The following is a 23,444-nucleotide window of genomic DNA, read 5'->3' as shown; positions in this document are numbered from 1 at the left end:
GGTCAAAAATAAGTGGAGTGGTGACAATGGTTTGACTACATGGCCAGGGAGTTCGTAATTTTGAGTTTGTCTAATATGAGTGCTGCCGTTCAAACAAACCATACTTTCATGCTTTCCACGTATGGCAAGGATTGACTAGTGTGAGTCCATCCTAAGAACAAAGATCTGAAATCACTAATGGGTATATTGTTCCCAAACTGCTGTGCAGCGGTATCAGTGCCATATGTCTCACATGACTGTCTAAACATTTCTCAGAGTGCATCGCCGTAGCTGTTTGCACATGTACACAAAACTTGTGCTGGCTGGAAAAATAGTCCAGGTTAAACATATACAGTGGATCCCCGCACACGGTAAGAAAAAAAAAAAAAAAAGCACACAATTTTTGGCCTTGTCTTTACGCTTCACTGATGTTTTTTCGCCAAGCGTTGAGATTTTGCACGCTGTTTGGCGGTCCTAGAACGCACCGTAGTTGCAAGACTCAAAAGTCAAATTTCTATATAAAACTTCCATGGCTCCGACTGTTCATTGACCAGCTTAGAGCATGTTATCATTCATTAGTGGTGACTATAGTCACCTTTTATAATTTCAAATGCCTTTAATAAGTGTGAGGCATATTGAAAAGAGCTCAATCTAGTCTATAGTACCCTAATCTAATAATTACAAGTCACTTATTGCAAATATTGATCCAAAATTAGAGGAGAACGGCAACGTCTCGCTATCAGGAGGGTTTGGAGGGGGAGAGAGAGTGAGCAATGTGTCAAAAAGACATTTTTATGGCCATCTCAATTACTCATGAATTTTTTTTCCCCATTGTTGGTGGCCCTGGAACGTAACCCCCATGAAAAACGGCAATCTACTGGATAGTGTTTACGTTTTCGCACAATTTATGAGAAATTTTTGAGCTAAGAAATGTGTCAATGCTGAAGACCGTGTTTAATATTAAGAAATGGGTACAACTTCTTGCAACACTAATAGAATCACTATAAAATAAAATGGATGTGGGACCACAAGAAGGTGAAAAAAATAGACAAGGAAGAGTGCAAGTAATGAAAACCATCATTTGCAAAACAGATCTGAGGAAAACATTGACACCCGAATGATGAAAACCACAAATCTAAAAAGGTTTTCAAGTGGCTGGATGAAACGCATCCACGCAGAGGTGGCAAATTAACACGTATGAATGGGACCACACAAATCTATACAGTAAAGAACAAACCAACACATAATATAGTGAACATTTGTACAGCCCCTCTCATAAGAAAATGGAATATGTATGATAAATAATAAATAGGAGTTGAAAAGAACTAGTTAATGTTTCATGAAACTTCGACATCATCCCAGTCGGGCTGAAGAACAGAACACACACAGCAAAGAAGCAAAAAGCAGGAAAAAAAAAAAAAAATCACATCACAATGAGAGCTTCATTGCAGATGTGGAATTCCACAAACAAGACACGTTTGGTAAGACATGCTCATCAAACATGCAGTGCCATGACAAATGCCATGGCCACGCAGCGAGCGTAGGGCAAAAAAGGCAGTCTGAGAAGGACCCTTAGCAACTACAGATGTCTATGGGCTATGTGAACATCTGGGGTGCTAATGTTTATCATCAGCATGCAATTAAGGGTCAAGTATGATTAGTGCCCAAACAGATGCTGGTGAATGTGAATGCTTGGGGAGGTTGCCAGCAGCTGGCGCACACTGGATAGAAATGACAGTCACATTTCAGCTTGAAGGACAGCGTCACAAGAAGCTACAGTATGTACACTCAATGACATGTGCATGCTTTGTGCATCCTAAGGTAAATCGGAGCCAGCCATGTTCCGGTGTGTACGTGCGCGCACTTTGCTCACCTTGTATGAGTATGCGCACATCCCGACTGCGGAGGTTGATGTCATTGGCAACCTCGCATCTGTAAACTCCGGAGTCGTTCCGCTGGAGGGGACGCAGGAAAATCAGTGTGCTGTTCATGATTTCCACACCTTCTGGCATGTCACTGTCCAGCCTGGAACACAAAACGAAGAGAGCATCTAAAAACACATGTTTGTACTGAATGTACTAAATGTACTGATGTCAACTTGATGACTTGAAGATCTAATAAGTAACAACAGTTAAGCAAGCATCATTGTTGATGTTTCAGTTGTTTAAAAAAAACTGGACAGACTTTCTGTGCATTTACTTGAAAAACTGGTTGCACTCAAGCCCTAAGTATACAATGACTTGAAGATACTGACTGTTGCATGTGTGCCGCTGAGGGCAAACTCCTCATGAACTCAAAAAATAGTTTTTGAGTTGACTTTTTTTATTGTACAAAAAAAACCCCCTAAACAAATCAATTCGATCAGAAGACAAAATAAATCTCTCACAACAATGACAGCTACACAATTTAAATGATACATAATACATCTCCCCAACTCTCCCATGCAGCTAAATGAGGTCATCAAAACATTAGAAACAGCGCTCAGTATAATGCAGTGCAGTTCTACACTGCAAACTACAACCACAACAAAATATATTGTAACGGTAATACTTTTCTGACAGTGTGACTCTAAAGTGAGCATTATCTTTGCAAGCTTCTATTTGATATTACAGTGGAACCTTGGTCATTAATCCATTCCAAAAGCAGGTACAATCATCATTACACACACACTGGCCCAGCTCACTGTTATGAGTGTCCGTTAAATGTTCCGCCTACAACCTGTAACCATTACATTACAATCTTTGTACTTCGCTACAAGTTCTGTCTTGAATTCAAGTGTTTCTCAACTTTTTTTTATCAAAGTTGTGTGGCACTAAATAAAATTGTAGTCCTCTAACACTCTGAAATATGCAGTGTGATTTAATGCCTCATCCGCACACTGCGCAGTGCTTGTTAGGAGGAAGGAGACAGATACAGAATTGTTCATCGTTCTGTGTGTGTTCTATGAACAAATAAACCATCCACACAAACGTGATAAAGGTGACTAAAGGATTCCCTGGCCGAAATGTGTCTATAGCGTGCCAAGTCTAAAAGAACCACTATCCATTCTTCACAGACAGTCTCCAATGCGTGGACGCTTTGTTTGGGTAGTCAACTAGATTGCTTAGCGCCTTGTTCGGCCATACAATAATTTGTATATATATAAACTTGCAATTATTTTCGGCGAAAAACGAATATTACGAAAACAGAGGTTCCACTGTATTAGCTCTTGCAAGTGGTTGTATGATTGCAGCTGGGCGGTATACAAACCTGATCCATCTGAAGTGATGAGCTGGTGGGTTTGCGTTGGCTTTGCATGTCATTTCAACATTGTCTCGGCCCACGTACCAGTCTCCATCATACCCCACCACCGAGATGTCAGGAGCAACTTCAGGAAAGAGCCAAAAAAATGTTAGTGAGACATCACTACAAAGCAGCACTGAATGCTGGGAGCAAACAAACATCAAAGCTCTTAACTTGCACTTTTTTTTATTATATAAAGAAAGCAATTGTAGGCTACAATTGTTCTCTTGAGTTGTAGCTTAAGGCATTGTCGAGTACCACAGAATTCCACACATTTAATAGCATACTCTGCTACCCCCTTTCATTTTTCCTGCATAAGGGATGAAATTTAATTTAAATTCATTTGAATTCATTTGGTGCAACAACAAAGACACACACAGACTAGAGAGGCACCTACACTGCACATTAAGCTGGTAGGGGATCCTGAAGTCGTTCAGCAGGGCCGGGTGGCGGACAACACAAGCGAGTGTGTGACCCTGGACATGACGTGTGGGCTGCCAAAGGTAGCGCACTTGTGTCGTTGTCGTGCCGTTAACGTCGTCAAAGAGCTGGACCTCTGACTGGCCGAAAAGGTTGGACTCCCAGGACACTTCGGCGGGGGGCCGGGCTCGCTCGGCAATACAAGTGGCCACAACGGTCTCATTGCCCCCATCTATTAGTGCTATTGAGCCTGCAGAAACGTAGACCTTCGGCTCCACTGATGGGTCAGAGAATGAGAAAATAAGGGGCAGGAGTGAAAAGGCCTTGCTTTACTAATACAATTAAAACAATCATTATGTAACATGATCGCAAAAACTTGAACTATCCATCTGTTAATCACTGATAAAAGACCACATAACAGTGAATTATACAGTATACATGCCTACCGAGTACACTGACAGTAGTTGAGGCTTGGGTGTTCCCTAGTGGGAATGTAGCCACCTTACAGGTGTACATGCCCATGTCAGCAAAGCCCACATTCTCCAGTACAATAGTGGCATCGTAGGAGGAGGGTGAGCGGAAATACAAGCGATGGATGAACTCCGGAGAGATGGAGATGCCATAGCGCGGGTTGTAGACGGCCACGGTGACCGAGCCAGACGGTAGACGACGTTCCCAAGAGCTCTGAGTGAGAGTGAGGTTGGATGCCACGTCCACCCTGCACTCTAATGTCAAGTTCTTCCCGAGCACGGCGCTCACGCTTGGGGGCACGATCACCTGACTGGCCAACAACCCTGCCAACGACAGACACAAAGACATACATTTAGTTAGGATCCCCATGAGCTTCTGCAGAGCCTTAGCAATTTTTCCTGCGCTCGGCAACAACTTCAATAGTGTGACCGTGATATAATTTGCAACTTAAATTTAAGCAAAAACAGGTCCATAAACATACAATACAAAATCAGTATAATATACATGAAAACACACAAAAGTGAGTACACTCCTCACATTTATGCAAAAATGGAGGCGTGTTTGGGTGGTTATGTTGGAATACTGCCCCGCAGCTCAGTTTCTGAAGGGACGGCATGTAACAATACATGTAGGCCAGCTCCCTAGTGTTGGCAGAACTCATGCAACCTCAGACCATGACACTCCGACCACCATGCTTGATATAGGCAAGACATATGTCTTTTCACTCCTACCTGTTTGCCACCACACACGTTTGACACCATCTGAAGCAAATAAGATTACCTTGCTGTCATCAGACCACAGGACAGGGTTCCACTAATCCATTTCGTTAGTCTGATCGTCTTCAACATACTGTTTGCAGGCTTTCTTGTGCATCACTTTAGAAGAGGCTTCTGTCTGCGATGACAGCCATGCAGACCAATATGATGCAGTATGCAGCATATGGGCTGAGCACTGACTCTCTCGCCCCCCAACCCTTCAACTTCTGCAGCAATGCTGGCAGCACTCATACGCCTAATTTTCCTGGTTGTGCTGGATATGACGCCGAGTATGTACACTCGACTTCCTAGGTGGACCAAGGCGAGGCTTGTTCTGAATGGAAGCTGTACTGTTAAAGAGCTGTATGGTCTTGGCCACCGTGCTGAAGCTCAGTTTCACGGTTTTAGAAATCTTCTTATGGCTTAAACAGTGATTCCCAAGTGGTGGGACAAGACCCAAAAGTGGGTCGCAGAGCCGTTTTCAGTGGGTCGCGGGTCTTTGCCTGGGCAAAAAAAAAAGTAAAAAGCGATGTCTGCGAGCGCACCTTGTGTTCTTGTCTGTGCTCTTCGTTTGCGACGCTGCCACGGCCTGCATGCCTAGGCAGCCTCGAAAGCATTGCAAACACTCCCCTTAAATAGAAGATATTTGAGAAGTGTGAGCTAAAACATTTCTGCAATTTTTGGTCACCGCTTGTCATTGAGGGGGGATGGTGGGTCCCGCAGCAAACCAATTGAGAACCACTGGCCTAGAACATCTTTATCTAGCGCAACAATTATTGTTTTTCACATCCTCAGAGTTCTTTCCCATGAAGTGCCATGTTAAACTTCCAGTGACCAATATGGGTGCGTGTGAGAGCCATTCCAAGACTTTAACACTAACGACTCATATGACCCAGGGGAGAAAAAAATGCCTAATTGGGCCCAATTTGTACAATTCAACAAATTTACACAGTTATCCAAGCTGTACACCGACTACTTTACATTGTATCAAAGTGTCATTTCTTTAGTATTGTCCCACATCCATACTAACTATGCGGTAAGAGTTTGGCAAGCATATAAACACAAAAACACTTTAAAAAATTCTCATTCAACAAAATGAAAATTAAAATTCATGTACTACAAAATTTTGAAAGGTAGTGAAGGTTTTACTATGTCATTTATGTGCTTAAACATCCAAATAAAATACATTTTTTTAAAAAAAAGGTATTTTTGTTTCACAACGCCACCCTACCTCACAAAATTTACACTTTACTTGATTTTTATTTGACCACCCCCCAAACACCTCTACTTTCTAGCGTTCATACTGTTACAAAAAAAAAGTTGCCCAAGATAAAAATGTGTTTGCTCTCCCTGGGCCTTCGAATAGCATAACAGTCCTACGATGAGGTTGTTTCAACTACAATGAAAAATATTTGTGGTGTTGTGGCAAATGTTTCATAGCTCTTGAAGCTCGGTGCAATTTCACATTTGTGGGGATAAGATGGGATTCAAAGGATGATAGCATCACAGCAGGCGTCAAGCATTTAAACAAATAAAACACAGATGACAGCGGGAGCGTTCATTTGATGAATCTGTTTAATCTGTAGCTCTCCTCCACCCAGACAGAGCAGAGGCAGGGAGCCTGAAAGCAGCCCGTCTCTCAGTGTCCTCTTTTCAGACTAACCAGTGGTCTTTCAGTCACAATGGTGGCACCACTCAAAAGCACAAAGTCATCTTTTTAAGGAAAGGCAAAAAGGATTCGACAAGATCCCAGTAAAGGCGGCAGAAGCGACAGTGTTTAGGATGACATCACCACTCGGAGAGAGTTGGGGGTGGGCGGTGGTGGTGGGGGGAGAAAAAGAAAGCTGTCTAAGTGTGAGGAAAGGCAACTGAGAGGGACGGTATCATCAGGATACCAGTTAACAGAAAACAGATGAATGACGTCACAGATTTATGAAAGAAAATTGAAATGTGTGCCAAAGCCTTGGACCAGATCACTAATTGCAACAAACTGCCAGCGTGGAAAAAATCATGACTAATCAAAACCTGCTGTGCTGCTCGGCAACTGAGTCCAAAACAGTATTCAATTGTTGTTTTGCCAAAATCAGCTCCATCTCCATCCAGCCAAGCTCCCTCTTGAAAGACAGAATCCTCAAATATTACTGCAGGATGTTTGTCCACCAATTAAGTCTTACTTAAAAAAAAATGTATGCATTACACTATGTGGGATACCTACCAAGCAATTATTATTTCATTTATAACTATGGATTTTCTTTAGTGTAATATCGTATGCTATAGGCAGGACTGCCCCTGGCCAAATTGGGGCCCAAAGCAGAATTTTATCTCGAGGCCCCACTACCATGACTGTATCATGAACAGTCGTGCTGCCAGGAATACTGTCATGGGTTGGGATCAAACACATGCCCTCTGCCTTAAAAAGGCAGCAGCTGTACCATTACACCAGCAGGGATGGACAAATGAGTGAGTGATTACTGCAATCACATGGAGCGAGGTGTTAAATTGCTCACTTCTTTTTTCTCTCCTGCCTCAGGCTGACTCGGTGCTCTATGCCTCAAGGCTCAGATTCGGAGAAAGCGCCCCCTTGCACAAAATGGGGACCCCATGGTCCATGGGGCCCTACGCAAAGCGCGTATTCTGTGTGTAGGAAGGGGCTGTCTTATCGACAAATAAATCCACAGCCAGAAGATTGTCCTCCAAGGGTGCATCCTCCAAGGAGAGTGGAGCCATTCTGAATGAAGAGTGAACGTGTCATGGCAATTGGTTGGTTGACTTTCTGTAGTGAGGCTAATTAGTCGCCTCCAACAAGGGATTCACTTGACTGACTTGAGTCGAGAACTGAGATTCAATACAAAGCATGTCACTGCACATGCTCGTAAGGCAGTATTTCACATATAATAAACGGCAATAAAACACAGATATAATATTTACAGACAAATCTCCCCCAATTGGAAGCCATATTGGAAAAAAAAACACAATTATCTCAAGCCAAGACCTCATAAGAAGCAACAGTCGGGATCAATACAAAAATGCTTCAAACTTGTGCATTAGTCCCAAGAGATAGATGACACAACTTAATGGCGTGAGCCAAAGAGCTGTGATGTGATGTCTGGTCTTTGTGTTCAACTTGTAAATTTTAAAAACGTCACAGCAGTCGTTATTCAGTTTTATGTGGTGGGTTTCTTTTTTTTTTTTTTTTTTGATTAACCACACACTTATTTTGAATTCATGCATCTTGTTAAGCTGACTTATGGTGTTTTTGTGCAACTGGTTGTTTGGTTGTTTAGCAATAATACAAGTATTCATCTTATTCTAAATAAGACCATATTTGATGATGTTTATAGTACAGTGTTACAAAGTGCAGTACGGAGTCCTGCTACATTACATTCTTACATCATACGCTTCCTTCAGAAGTGAACAATGTATATTTCTCTTAAAAGGGGACCTATTATGAGTTTCCTCTTTTCTGTACTATAAATATTGTTACAATGTTGTATTCTCATGTTGAACGATGCCACACAGTGAGGTGAGTGAGCCCTGATAGCAGTTTTGGATGGCTCTGCACGCTGTGTTTTACAGAGTTATTTTTAACACGGAGTTCCACTGACGTCAATGAAACCCAGACTACCTCAGGGGCATGCCCAGAAACACACTGTAACATGCTGTAGGCCTGCCCTCCCCCTGCTCTGCTCATCGTGTTAGCAATGGCTCCCAGGAAATGTTTTCCGATTACTCAAAAAATTTTTCAGCAGAATACTCGATTTCTAAAATATTTGATAGCTGCAGCCCTAGTTCATTTAACCATTAATATGCTTGAAAATGGTTAATGTAGGCAACTAATGCCAAATTTGCTTCAATATGCAGATGTTTTGTCTAAGAAGAGGCCATAGTCAACGGCGAAATAGCATGATTTACTAATTTACTGTATATATTAAAAAAAAACGCGATAGAGCTGTAACATTCGAACTGTATTGTGTTAACTGGGTAAATTTCGGACTACTGCTGTCCTTGTCAAAATTACTTTGCATCGTTTTCCTAGGTGGTTTGTCACTCTGGATTTTTGTAGCTCTTCTACATACAAGTAGATATTTCAAGCACCTCAAACTCCAGGTGGAGATTGCGCCGCTATTGTGAACATCTTCGGGTGGAAAACTGATTTCTCTACTTGCTGTTTTAGTGAGGGACAATAATAAAGCTAGACAGCAAACAACAGCGAGGGACGCAGCATTTCTCCCCTACTGAATATGTAATGAAAGAAGTATAGTGACTGTTTTAAATTTTTCATCTGTGACATGACAACCTTACATAAGCTTGCCCTCATTTTTCTGACTTAAAAAAAAAAAGTGACGAGAAAAAAAAAAAAAAAAGTCTATTTGATCATATATGCAGCTGAGTCTGACATAACAGCAGCATGCACCTCTTGTGCTTTCAGGAGATTCTAACTCCTTGTAGTCTTAAAGACACTTCTTGGTGTGCAAATGTGACAATTCATCCCCTTCACACACAGTAGAAAACAGATTACAGATATCCTCACATCAAGGACACATTGCTCCCACAGGACTGTCTGACGCTCGTTCTCACTTTAGCCAATATTACCTACACATGCACCACTTACAGATGGGTGACAAATAAAGCATTTTAGCTGGAACGCTTTCATGTGCCTTTCCAAGAGTTCTCTGGATCCATAGACATGAGCAGCATGTTTCAAAAGGATATTCTCTTTTTATGTGGTTTGATGATGGTGACAGAGAGAGCTATCTATCACATCTTTGGGTGGGATCATATGATTCATATCTTTTTGAGACCCTCTGTCGTGTATCGAAGAGGCATTGGTGCTCATTTATTCAAGTTAGTCCATCATCCGTCTGTAAGTGGCAGCAAGTATATAAATATGTATGTCTTGGCACAGGGCAGGGAGTCTTGTTAAAAGAGGGAATCAGAGCATAAAATACAGTAGATGGAGTTAGTGTGGAGGTAGCAGCGCTACTTATGTAGAGCGGGACAGGGTGCAGCTGAATCATCATTTTTCGTCTAGACTTAACTAACAAATCAACTTCTTGCACCGGCTGTCTTGTTTTTACAGTGGCTTCTTAGGAGTTCTCCATTAATCAATCATGCAATCACCTATAGGTGAAACTGCTTATAAACTGTTAGTAGAAAGGTAAATTGAGGGTATTTCAAAAGTACACCCAGCAGTGTAGTTAAGTCATTAGTGGTACTGATGCTTTTGCCGAGTTGCAGTCTGTTTATAATTTGTAGGGGAAAAAAACAAATCATTTTTTAATAATCTCATTTAATTAAAAGAAAATATATCACAACAACTTAGTAAGCAGTCTGTCTTGCCAAAACTAGCTGGTGTTTCCTTTGAACGTCAGTCCAGTGAAGTTCCTATCTAAACTAGTTGGGGGCAGCAGATGATGGCAGTGTATGCCAGTGACATCCTTTTGTTCAGGTATCCGCCAAACATCACTCAAATAATGTAAACCAGGGGTCACCAATGTTTTTCCTTGTGAGAGCTACTTTTACAAAATGAAAATAGCCAAGAGCTACTCATTTTTGTAACATTTATTTTCAGAGCTTATTTTAAACCCCAAACAAAGCGAATATGCTTGTTTTACCAGAACATTAACAAAATGCTGGTGTCCACAACTCACTTTTTGTATTTCAGAATGCATTTCTTTCTACTGTTCTTTCATTATTAACTGAAAACCTGAATGAAAAGCAGGCTTGCAGGCACCTCATGTGGTCGTGGGGGGCTACCTGGTGCCCGCGGGCACCACGTTTGTGACCCCTGATGTAAACCATTCAGTTTAACAAGATAAGTGCGCCTTCACACAGTACTTCCTCTGCTCTGTAGGGCACCGTGTCACAATGAAGCAGCAGTAGAAGACGGCTTGCATTGAAACAAATATGGCGCTATTAATTAAATATTGGAATTCTAACAGCGAATGGACGACAAAATATGCATTTACCAAAAATGTAGTGGGGAAGTCTATGTTTGCTTTGCAGGGCTGCCAATATTTGGCGTTTGCAATCCAGTTGCTCTCCCTCCCCAAGCTCAACTATAACATAGCACAATAATGGTCATCAGGATCTTGTCAGAGTACCCATGTGCATTAAAAATGTGGTCAATAAAATGCACCTGTGTTGGTTGCCCATACCATATGCCTTCCCATACCATAACCCCACCGCCTTCATGGGCAACTCCATCCACAACACTGACATCAGCAACGCGCTCACCCACACGACACCATAAACGCCACCTGCGATCTACCATGTACAGTGAAAACCCGGATTCATCTGTGAAGCAAACACCTCTCCAAAGTGCCAGACTCCATAAGATGTGAGCGTTTGCCCACTCAAGTCGATGACGAGCATCCAGATGAGCTTCCCTGAGCTGGTTTCTCACAGTTTGTGCAGAATTTATTTGGTAATGAAAAACGATTGTTGGAGCTTGTAGGTGACAATGCTGGATGTGGAGGTCCTGGGCTGATGTGGTTAAACGAGGTCAGTGGTTCGGAGGCCTCCAACGTGTTTGGAGGCAACTAATGGTAGAGAAATGAACCTTCAATTCACAGGCAACAACTCTAACGTTCATTCAAGTCAGCATGCCTACTGCATGCTCGCTAAACACTTGTGACATCTGTGGCATTCTGCTGTGTGATAAAACTGCACATTTTTGGAGTGGCCTTTTGTTATGGCCAGCCGAAGGCACACCTGTGCAATAATCACTGTCTAATCAGCATCTTGATATGCCACACCTGTGAGGTTGCTGGATTATCTCAGCAAAGAAGTGCTCACTAACAGAGATTTAGACAGATTTGTCAACAAATGGCCAACACTTCACAAGAACACCTTTGATCAAAATAAAATAAAGCAGGTTTCACTACACAACTTAAAATAAAACCTGGGGCTCTTCCAACTATCTGTCAGTCATCTACAGATGTGGAGTTCTAAGTTTAGTTTGTGATATTAAACTATACTTAAACTATTTGGCGAAAAATTGAGCAAAATAGTTCTCGCAAAAGTTTGTTCTTTTTTACCCCTTTAACCTAACATGCATGTGGGAGGAAACCGGAGTACACGGGGAGAACATGCAAACTCCACGCAGATGCCCAAGTGGAGATTCGAACCTCTTCCAGATCTCCTGACTGTGTGGCCAACATGCTAACCACTTGGCCACCTTGCGGCTCGTCCCGTTATTTGGCTCCATAAATTATTTTAAGCTTTTTTCGCCACTGAAAAAACAGACAAAAGCTAGCAAGGATGGGAGGATTTCTCAGTTTATCTGAATCCTCTAGATCAGGGGTCTCAAACTCGCAGCCCGCGGTCCATTTGCGGCCCACCAAATTGTATCTTGCGACTTGCCCGCGACTGGACATCAAAGAGTAGTATAACTGCAGCTCGCAACATCCGGGCAAGCTCTGTGTTACTTACAGTGGTATGAAAAAGTATCTGAACCTTTTGGAATTTCTCACATTTCTGCATAAAATCACCATCAAATGTGATCTGATCTTTGTCAAAATCACACAGATGAAAAAACTGTGTCTGCTTTAACTAAAACCACCCAAACATTTCTAGGTTTTTATATTTTAATGAGGATAGCATGCTAACAATGACAGAAGAGGGAGGAATAAGTAACTGAACCCTCTGCCTAAGGAGACTTAAAGAGCAATTGAAACCAATTTTTACCAAACAATTCAAGTCAGGTGTGTGCCCAATCACTGATGAGTGGTTTAAAGCTGCCCTGCCCACTATAAAACACACAGAATTGGTAAGAATTGTCTTGATGAGAAGCATTGTCTGATGTGCACCATGGCTCGCTCAAAAGAGCTGTCTGAAGACCTGCGATCAAGAATTGTCGATTTGTATAAAGCTGGGAAAGGATACAAAACCATCTCTAAAAGTCTGGATGTTCATCAATCGACAGTCAGAGAAGTTGTCTACAAATGGAGAGAGTTTGGCAACGTTGCTTCTCTACCAAGGAGTGGCCGTCCACCAAAGATGACGCCAAGAGTTCAGCACAGAATCCTCAGAGAGGTAAAAAGAACCCTAGAGTGCCTGCTAAAGACTTACAGAAATCACTGGCACAGTCCAATATCTCTGTGCACACATCAACTATATGTAAAACAATGGCCAAGAATGGTGTTCATGGGAGGACTCCACGGATGAAGCCACTGCTGTCTAAAAAAAAACATTGTTGCTCGTTTAATGTTCGCAAAAAGGCACTTGGACACTCCACAGAAGTTTTGGCAAAATATTTTGTGGACTGATGAATCCAAAGTTGAATTGTTTGGGAGGAACACACAACGTCATGTGTGGAGCAAAAATGGAACAGCTCACCAACATCAACACCTCATCCCCACCGTGAAGCATGGTGGAGGGTGCATCATGGTTAGGGGCTGTTTTGCTGCCTCAGGGCCTGGACAACTTGCAATCATTCATGGAAAAATGAATTCAAAAGTTTATCAGGATGTTTTGCAGGAAAACCTGAGGCCGTCTGTCAGACAGTGAAGAGGATGGATGCTGCAACAAGACAATGATCCAAAACACAGAAGTAAATCAACTTCAGAATGGTTTCAGAAGAACAAAATACACGTTCTGGAGTGGCCAAGTCAAAGTCCACACTTGAACCCCATTGAGATGCTGTGGCATGACCTCAAGACAGCGATTCATGCCAGACATCCCAGGAATCTGACTGAACTAAAGCAGTTTTGTAGAAAAGAATGGGCCAAGGTTAGTCCTGATCGATGTGCCAGACTGATCTGCAGCTACAGGAAGTGTCTGGTTGAAGTTATTGCTGCCAAAGGGGGGGCCACAAAATATTAAATGTGAGGGTTCAGTTACTTATTCCTCCCCCTTCTGTCATTGTTTGCATGCCATCCTCATTAAAATATGAAAACCTAGAAGTGTTTGGGTGGTTTTAGTTAAAACAGACACAGTTTTTTCATCTGTGTGATTTTGACAAATATCAGATCACATTTGATGGTGATTTTATGCAGAAATGTGAGAAATTCCAAAAGGTTCAGATACTTTTTCATACCACTGTACTTACATACTTACAGGGGCAAGTAAACACCAACACTGAACTAACAGTGGTGTTATCACATGGATGTATTGTGAATTGTATCGTATCGTGAGGTACCCTGAGATTCCCAGCCCTACTCCCAATACTTGATGCGGCCCAGCCTCAACCAGACTCGACCTCCACTGGCCCCCAGTGAAATTGAGACCCCTGCTCTAGATTAATGCATCATTGCACTCAGTTTATGGTCGTTTACTTTCAAATATCACTGCATTTTGTGTGTTGTTTTATTGTATTTTATATGTAACCGAATATGACGTTTACGTATTCGCTACATGCATTGTGTATGTTTTTACATAGCTCAGTGTTGGTGAATAAAGATGATAGAAGCATCCGGATGCTAACAAAGTATTTTAATAAGACACAGTAATAAAATAACCCCCTAATATATTACATATATGAAGTATGGTTATTGACTATGTTCATACATTTAAAAAATAGCTACCACAGCAAAGAAGCAAATCTGATTTTTTTATGGTCTTGCCAATCCTTTTTTTTTTTTTTAATAATAAGCTTATGTTACAAACCTGAATTTGTGGAATTGAATATCGTTATAAAATAGCTCTTCAAAACATAAAAAATAATGCAACCAAAGTATTGCTGAATTTACTTTTTATCACACAGCATGACCAACAATATTGTTTGGCTTTTGTAACATATTTTGAAGGCCACAAGTGTGTTGTTTGTGCTGAGAATGGCAATTTACGGTTGATATGAACTGGGTGCAAGATAACTCATCCATACAATACTCATCCAGCCTGAGTCGCACGCACACACACACACACACACACACACACACACACTAGACGCTCTAAGCTAAACCAACCCCGCTAACTTCCATTCACACTCCGTAACAAGAGTTTCCAAGGTTTTTCGTTGCCATTTCGACATGGAGTGTTTGTGATGAGATTCCGCCACGATTGAGCGGCCCACACCATGTCACAGCAGTCCAAACACAGTGAGGGGGAACTACTGCTGTAGCTGCGGAGCCGAATATCCAAAGTGAAAGTAATTTCACAACGATACACCGCGGACATGTCTGCATGGTGGTGTTGCGTTTTCTTGTTCTTGCGGGTGGAGTGGAAACCAGCTTTCAGGCGCATTACCGCACCTACCGTGTGCGAGTGCGGGCCGAGTGCGGCCCAGAGTTACAAACGTTATACGGCAACCAGATTGGTCCGATCTTGTGGTGGAAGCCGATATTATCCGTTCTTCAAAATACAGCGGATCGACAGCCGGTCCCGGTCCTGAAGATCGGATCGGGGCAACCGTAGGAGGAAGTGACGTAGGTCTCGCGCATGCGCAGAACTGATTGCATTTCCGGAACAGATTGTGTAATGACAGCACTGTAGTTCACATGACTGTTAGTGCTTCATAAATTCATACATTTTTGGTCAATTGTTTTTTTGTTGTTTTGTTTTTTTTTAAGACCAAAAATAGGCCACTTTTCCAACAGTGACTTTTATTGCAAATGTTGATCCGAAATCTGAGGTGAATGTCAACGTCAAGATTTCTGCCATTCACTGGTAGGCATTCAAGGGATAGTTTGGATTTTCTGACATGAAGTTGTATGACATCCCCATCAGCAGTGGACTATTTCAACAGTGACTTGACCCCCATTTGGTCCCGCGAGTCCAGTTCTGGTCAGATTTCCGTGACGAGGAACGTAGTTCTGCTTAGTTGCTGGGTGATTTAAGTAAAGAGTATGGTTTGGTTTCTCAAAACAATATGCGTTGAAAAAGTAATACATTTGCAGCATACAAATGCCTCCTCAAAAAAAATACAAATAAAAAAAAATCAGACCTCACCAATCGCTCTGCGTTATATTTGTCTCCCGCCATGTCCCTGCGCACTGGCGCCTCTCTATTTGTGTGTATGTGATGAAAACGCTCGCATCTTCATCCGCTGTGGAAAACATGTAAACAAGATGGCTGTGGCGCGCCATCTGATGGGGATGTCATACAACTTCATATCAAAAAATCCAAACCATACCTTTAAGTGGGGATCTAATTTATATATAAAAAGTGTGCTACACAGTGGACCAATGGTTAGCATGTTGGCATCAGTCAGCAAATCAAGTGTTCCCATCTACATTCAGGTATTTCTGTGTGGAGTTTGCATGTTCTCCCTGTGCGTGGGTGTGTTTTCTCCTGGTACTCTGGCTTCCGCCCCCCAAAAACATGCATTTTAGGCTAATTGTCCATAGGTGTGAATAGTTGTTCTACATGTGCCCTGTGATTGGCTGGTGACCAGTCCAGGGTGTCTAATGAGGAAAAAACATGGATGGATGAATGCAAAAAGTTAATCAAGTGTGCTTTTTGGAACCACACCTGTGTCAAACACAGATGATTGGCATTAAAGCTACAAACACACAAAATGGCGTGTTCCCAGTAGGGGCTAGATTGTTGAAAATTGTGGGAGACTTTTTGAAATGTTATAATATGGGATTTTTCATGGAATGTTTTCACATGAAGCTATTTTGCATAGGCGCGCTGATCCATTTAACAAAAACGTAGCTTTGGCCCATCACATTTTATCACACAATCTATATGAAGCCTTGTTTCTTGTAAAAGCGTTTGACGTGTCAACCAGGCTAAAAATAAGTAAGTTACAAACAATGAAGCACAGTTTCTTCTATTTTAGGTGGGAGTTACAACAGGAACAAGGCGACTTCTCCTGGTGGCATTTTAGAAGGTGGTTGTATGTGCTCCACTTTTATGTAAATAGTACAGCAGGTTCCACACATACCACAGCAACATGCTACTTTGACAGAGTATGTCCAGTCCAGGCGCTAATATGGCTGCCACTGAATCAGCGTGGTAGAGGTATGAGCAGTTTTATTACATCTGTTCCTACGGAGTGCTTCTGGTCGCCCCAGGTTTCAATACCATCTGAGGTGCCGGCGCTGGCTGGCTGGTGAAGTAAGTTAACTTGTAGCCAAGTTTCTCTATGGTCTTTCACAATACTCACTGTGTTAAAAGCGCATTATTAAACAGATGAGAGAAGCTATAGCTTCGGTAAATTGCTAACTGAGGATGCGCATATCACAAACTTTAGGTTTTAGTCAAACAGATGAAACTGTCAAATGAAACCCGGGACTCACCTGTAATATGAAAGAAAAGGTGAAAAAACAGGACGACCTTGCCATGGCGTTGGCGGTAACTTCGTGAAGGAAACGGTATCATTTTATCAAAGGCGACAATCACTTGCAACAGGACCAGACGGATCCGTGCCAATTTGCTGCTATGCTCCGCACACAGTGCACACTGTGCTCAGTGGAACCTCCTCAGCAACAACTCCAAGTGCAGGAGGGCTGTACCATCTGCGCCACATAGAGCGGGGGGACCTCAAGCTCACCTGCCAATGTCGTCAATGGTTTTAGCGAGCGTCCACAGCAACACACCCCACACGGAGGAACAAACCATTAGTATTCACATTACGTCATCTCTGTTGAAACCCAATATCAATTGATTAATAGGGGTGGACAATATTGCACGTTTTTGGTATCGATCTGATACCAAGTATACACATACAGGGACAGTAGCCGACACAGATACTTTTTACTTGGCATTTTTGAAGCTCATTCAATGATTCTGTGATTTTGCCATTAATTTGTTGATAATGATTATAATCAGAATAAAATACAAGACAGATGTTTTTGGCAAACAAAAGAATAATCTTTTTAGAAACAAACTTATTTTTTAACACTTACATAATATATAAATACTGTGCAACAATACAGGACAATGCAACAATACAAGTGTCTCCGTACACCCTTTTATTACATACAATTGTTTGAGCAAAATGAAATCAATAGTGCAAAATAAGAAAAAAAAGCAAACAATACTATTGACTCGCATTCAGATCCTTTGGCTTTTTGGCCCCCAAAGCCCTCCTACTGTATGTCCAATAACTCACTCCCTGAGTTTATAATATATATACACAATCTAACATAATGAACAACAAGAAAAAACACAGATTATTGTGAAATAAACATAGAAGAATTTCCATTATGATTTAATTCTACCCTTGGTATCCATACATTTGATATTTGGATTGATCAAGTCATCATGTATGTAAATGACAGTATAAACATGTGAACATGTTATGTATACAGCAGGTGTATCTGTGTATAAATGGTATACTGTATCTCTTTAACAATTGCACATTTCAACCCTACACATCTACATTTATGCTCTGACTGCAGTATTGATCATACATAACATGCATTTTATTTATTTTATTTACATTTTTCTTTGAATGTTTTTATATATGGCATATATATTATATATATATATAGTATAGAATAAAATCACTAAACATCACAAAAATTTTGTGGGGGTTAATTAAGGCTAATTGTTTGGTTGCCACTACAGTGTCCCCTCACGACATTGCAATTCACCTTCAGCGGATTTGCTGTTTCGCAGGTTTTTTAAAGTGCAATTTTGCATATTTTTTTAAACGGCGTATGAACAAGCATTGTGTTCTGCGTCCTTGTGGTGTATTGGAGCGATCTATCTGTGCTCTGTTGTAAATGTCTGTTATTGTATTTACTACTGCTACCAGGAGAGGGTGTTGTATACTCATGTAAGAGTTGAACATGTGTGCAAGTGTAGTAAAGATGTCGTCCCTCCACCTTTTCAGCCGGCTGAATATAGCGACACAACAGTCCTGATTGGCTATAAGTGTTCTGCGTGTTCTGTGTTCTATCAATCAATCTCCTTTGTGCACCACTGGCCTAGGGCGTCATTATGGAATACTGTAAATGAATCTTCGGACTACGAGGAGGAGTAAAATACTACAAAAGGAGCAATATGTTTTAACAACGATACCAAAACGCTACAGCCGAACGGCGCCAGGACGAAGCACGTCAGAGGAGTGAATACGGTGAGTCACTTAATAATTTCTTGTGTCCAAGAGATTGATCATTAAAATTCAAATGAAATTTGAACTATGAGAGTGTTGAGAAATGTGAGAAAGTGTGTGCCTGTCTGAGAAAAGTGTGTAAAGTGTATTTTAATGGGTTTTACAGCCTTAAAACATATCTAATAATTGCAAACAAGTAAAGTTGGCTACTTCGCAGATTTCATTTATTGCGGGCTATTTTGGTAACATATCCTCAGCGATAAACGAGGGAATACAGTATTTAGAATCTTTTTTTAGCACAAATAATTATGAATTTTCACCTTGGATATCTGCCAATGAACAAAATAAAAATGATAGTTTTTTCTAGTTATGTTCTGCTGGAGCTGCTCTGCTGCTGCCAATCTGCTTTCTTTTGCAGTGCACTGTTGGCCCTGCCGGGGGCGGAGCCACATGCACACACCTGAGAGCAATGCTAATCAGGCCTTCATGAGCCATGCTGGAAGACTCACCTGTTGCCAGATTGTTACCTTGACTTCACTCATTCTCCGCTAAACCGTTGCATGGTGTTTTGCTTTCGTGTGTGGGCGCACGTGTGTGTTTAGCTAGCATTCTGCGTGAGTACTTTGTTGTGCTTGGCTTATTCCACCAGCTCCTTTTGTTGTCTTGCCTTTTTCGTTAGCCTTTTGTAGTTTTACTCTGCCAGTATTTTTGTTATCTTTTATTTCTGCTTGGCTTTTTCTAGCAGCGCTTTTTGTTCTCCGGTTTACTGTGGCTTCTCCTGGTACTTTTATTTTGTATGTGTTCTTCCACTCCGTTGGAGTGCTCCCCATGTATTAAACTTTTTATATACACCTTGGGTCATCTCTGCGTTGGGGTCCAATCACTTTAATCTTATAAAAGTCAGTATACATCAAATTTTATGATTAGGGTTTAGTTTAGTTCAAACATATGTTACATTCAGAACATCACATGTTTACACTTGTGTCCAGGTGGCCCTGTATTCTGCCTGGGCTCGAACTCGCGTCCATCAATCCTCAGAGTTAAGTTGAGCAGTGCTAGGTAACGAGCTAAAAGCCCAAGCTGTCAGAAGTGGAGCTTAGTTGATCCTACTACTTTCCTGAGTCTCGGCAATTACTGATAGTCTGTCCACGTCCTGTGTTTAACATGTACCAGGTTACCATATTCTAATCGGGGCAAGGAAGGGATAAATAATAGGGATGTCCGATAATATCGGCTGACAGATATTATCAGCCAATATTGGCATAAAAATGAGATATTGGTTCATATCAGTATCGTTTTTTGATGTCGTGCTCCACAGAGCAACGTGTTTGTTAGCTTAATATGTAAGCGATGGGACATCCAGCTCACGAGATGAGACGATGCCTGAGATTGGGTCCAAAAGAACAAGACGATATTTTTCCATTCATTTTAAAAAAAGTATAATGAAAAAAATATGGCTGGATAAACAAAGTTTTTTATTTACCCGCTTCACAAAACAATGCAGGTGTGTTTTTAAACATTTATAGTACCACACAATGATGCTAAACTATATTGTGAATATTTTTTAGGCCAAATAAACCACTAATGTTATGATAAAATAAGTAATAATATATCATAATATTTAGGGATGTCCGATATTGGCTTTTTTGCAGATATGCCGATATTTTCCAACTCTCAATTTCCAATGCCAATATCAACCGATACCGATATGTCATGGAATTAACACATTGTGGTTACCCACAATATTGTTTTAGACATTTCTCTTGTACTTCCGTTTCCGGGTCATGAGGTTGTTGTAGCCACTTAGCTATTGCGAAAGAAATGTTGCTTGTTGTTCAGTTGAGTGGAGAGTAAACTGATTGTCGCCACCTACAGTACCTCGACTCCTGTCTATTTGTGAATAGCATCTTCACATTTGGTGATCCTGGACGTGGGTAAAAATGTTGAGTGACAACAGAGACAACGATCCGATCCGGTGCTGCAAGAAATTAACGAGTTAGCTGACGCTGGTGCTATCTGCGGCACACCCACGCCCGTGGTTTCAACATATCAGGCCCAGTTCCGACTGCGAAGACTAACAAAGGGCGTGACGAAGTATTTCCACATAATGGCGCCGCTGGATGCCTCAATGATGGCAAGTACGGGAGCCCATGTGCCAGCGGTTTTCATTACAGGGAAAAGCCTGATACCGATATCAACTGATATTACATTTTTATGGCAATATCGGGCGAATAATATTGGGTTAATATTATTGGGGAAATATTTGGGCTGATATTATCAGACATCCCTAATAATAATGCAATATTTCCTTTAATAGTTTATATTTTATTCACAGGCAATTTGTACTGTCTGTCAAACGTTTTGCAGCATTTCTTGAAATGCTGGCTTTTCAACTGTATTAAAGAGCAGTATTTCTTTTGCAATGACTTCCTGTGAACACACACCATTTTGCGCTGTTCCGTTTGTATTTACTTTGCCGACTAAACATCGCAGTGAGTGTTGACTGTCAGGATGAAGGCTCCGCATCTCGATGTGTATTTTTTTTTCCCAGATGGGAAAACTGGGATGGGGGAGCTATGTTTGAGGTGGGCAAGTTTGTTTTGTTTCCTTTTATGTTGCTCCCGAATAAATTTGAATAAATTCGGCATACTGGCTCGTTGATGGGCTCATTATTAATATTCCCATACGGGGGCCGTGGCATTTGGCTTTGCATCTACTGTATTTCCCTCACCTTGCATCGCTCCTGACAAAGCGCCACTTTTTTGCTGTGTGTATGCTAGCGGACCCGCCTCCCCCCACAGACACTGCACGACTGACAAGAGGTCTCACTCTGTTCGCCGTTGTTGTATAAAGCATGTAGGTGATAAACAATGCACAGAATGAACCCCCTTCGTGCCTGTTTGTAGTCGCGAGACGAGGGAAAACAGACACGCATGCACATGGCAACATATGGAGGCCTGCAGAAAATTATCGAGTTGATTTTCATTTATAGTGTGATTAATTTATTTATTCATTATCGCGAGACAGTTTTTTTCCTGCACGAGAAATCCTGTTACGTTTTAATCTTGCAAGATCTTGTGATGTTCCTCGTGCTGAATGAGGCCAGCGATTGTATTAGTCCAAGGTTTTGTACTTTGCACTTCACTTTTTTCTAATACGGATGTTTGTGCCACATGTGCAGCTTTCCAAATTTGATGGTTGCCAGCATTACTTAATTGGATTCTTATTTGTGAATTTATTAAGACTAAGCTTTCTTACTTTCTTACTCGGGGAACATGTTATTTTAGTTGGCTTTTGGTCATAATGACTACTTTGTTGAGACAAAATGTAAAATAAATATGGCTCTTTTTCTATAACTTACATTGCATATTGCAGTACTTGTCATGTGCGGCACGGTGTTTATTTGTGAAGTGACTCTCAAATAAGAAAATAAAATATTTGCGGCATCACAGTAAAAGGAGCACAACGTGTTCATTCATTATATGAGATATGTATTGACATCAGTTTGATGGAAGAGCTGCTGTCGCAAATGTTGAGCATCTCTAATATGCTTAAAAGTAAAGTTAATACGGTTTGTTGGTAGCTTATTCAGTAAAAAAAAAAAAAGAATACATAAATAAGGGAGCTACAATGCGATATCAATAATGACAAATATGCATTTAGTTGTAGACACATTTTAAGGTGTAGGCATGCAGCCGTGGAGCCACCAGTGAACCATATCCTATGTTACCGTTTTCCCTGACAAATCCAAGTTTACCATGGCAAAAGTTGGTGCTCACATGGCAGTCTCATTAAAGGCCTGCATGTGGGTGAGATGGAGTGGGGGTTGGGGTACAGGCAGAGCTCCCTCCTGCTGACAGAAAGCTAACCAGGTCAGTGCTTTCATTTGAGTTTCAGTGCCAGCCTACGGAGAACCACTGGGAATACAATTACCCGGTAGTAATTGCAGTGGAATTATCAGTGAGGCTGTTGCATTTGTGCATTCCTTCACCGTCACACGTTACAGTGCCATTGTTACTTCATCACCAGCTTGTTATGTAATTGGACTTGCAGCACTTTTCAATGCCCCGTAGACATTTCTGGCAAGTCGCAAACGAGGGCTGAAGCAAATGAAATGCACGAGTGCTGACTAATATAGTCATTGAAATGCTGCATGCTCCTTGGGAAGTCATAAAGTAAGTAACATAATATATAAGATGGATATATAAAAGTGCAAATAATGCCCTCATACAGAAGCTCCAGTATTTTTGCTATGTAATAGATGCACATATGCAGAGGAGAGAGAATTAGCCGTGTCGCTGTGTGAGTAAGACTTGATGGAAAGCAACTCCAGCATAACGCTACATTTTCTTGGTGAAAGATGTGAAGGAGTTTGTGATCATGACAACAACCTTTTTCTTTCCACCCTGTCACCAGGTACTTTTCGCTCTCTGGAATGTTTTTCAACCCTTCAAGTGCTCTTTGGCGGAGGCCAAGGAGGTACTGAGAGGGCTTGAGGGTTGTGACAGAGTAAAGATTGGTTAAATTAGTCCACCTTCTGCTCAGACACTTCTTTTATTCCTTGGACAGGCACCTCCCTCTCTGTTTAC

At 41.4% G+C, this 23,444-nt stretch overlaps 1 protein-coding gene across 3 annotated transcripts in view; it reads right to left on the bottom strand.

Moving 5' to 3' along the window:
* nectin3b (nectin cell adhesion molecule 3b) overlaps positions 1 to 17,265 on the bottom strand; it is a 41,681-nt gene extending 24,416 nt beyond the window's left edge. For all 3 annotated transcript variants that reach the window (XR_008566333.1, XM_054754359.1, XM_054754358.1), the window contains exons 1-5: positions 17,093 to 17,265; positions 4,128 to 4,475; positions 3,659 to 3,958; positions 3,229 to 3,346; positions 1,853 to 2,004 (exon numbers count right to left, since the gene is read on the bottom strand). Coding sequence is in view for 2 of the 3 variants with exons in the window: in XM_054754359.1 (XP_054610334.1) it covers positions 1,853 to 2,004; positions 3,229 to 3,346; positions 3,659 to 3,958; positions 4,128 to 4,475; positions 17,093 to 17,174 (1,000 nt within the window). In the remaining variant the exon portion in view is untranslated. The remainder of the gene's footprint in view (positions 1 to 1,852; positions 2,005 to 3,228; positions 3,347 to 3,658; positions 3,959 to 4,127; positions 4,476 to 17,092) is intronic.
* Positions 17,266 to 23,444: the final 6,179 nt, after the last annotated feature.

Source organism: Dunckerocampus dactyliophorus, chromosome 16 (genome assembly GCF_027744805.1).
Source record: "Dunckerocampus dactyliophorus isolate RoL2022-P2 chromosome 16, RoL_Ddac_1.1, whole genome shotgun sequence".
In the NCBI taxonomy this organism is placed as follows: domain Eukaryota; kingdom Metazoa; phylum Chordata; class Actinopteri; order Syngnathiformes; family Syngnathidae; genus Dunckerocampus; species Dunckerocampus dactyliophorus.
The sequence above is the reverse complement of the archived record's forward strand: the minus strand, read 5'-3'. Positions and strand labels throughout refer to the sequence as shown.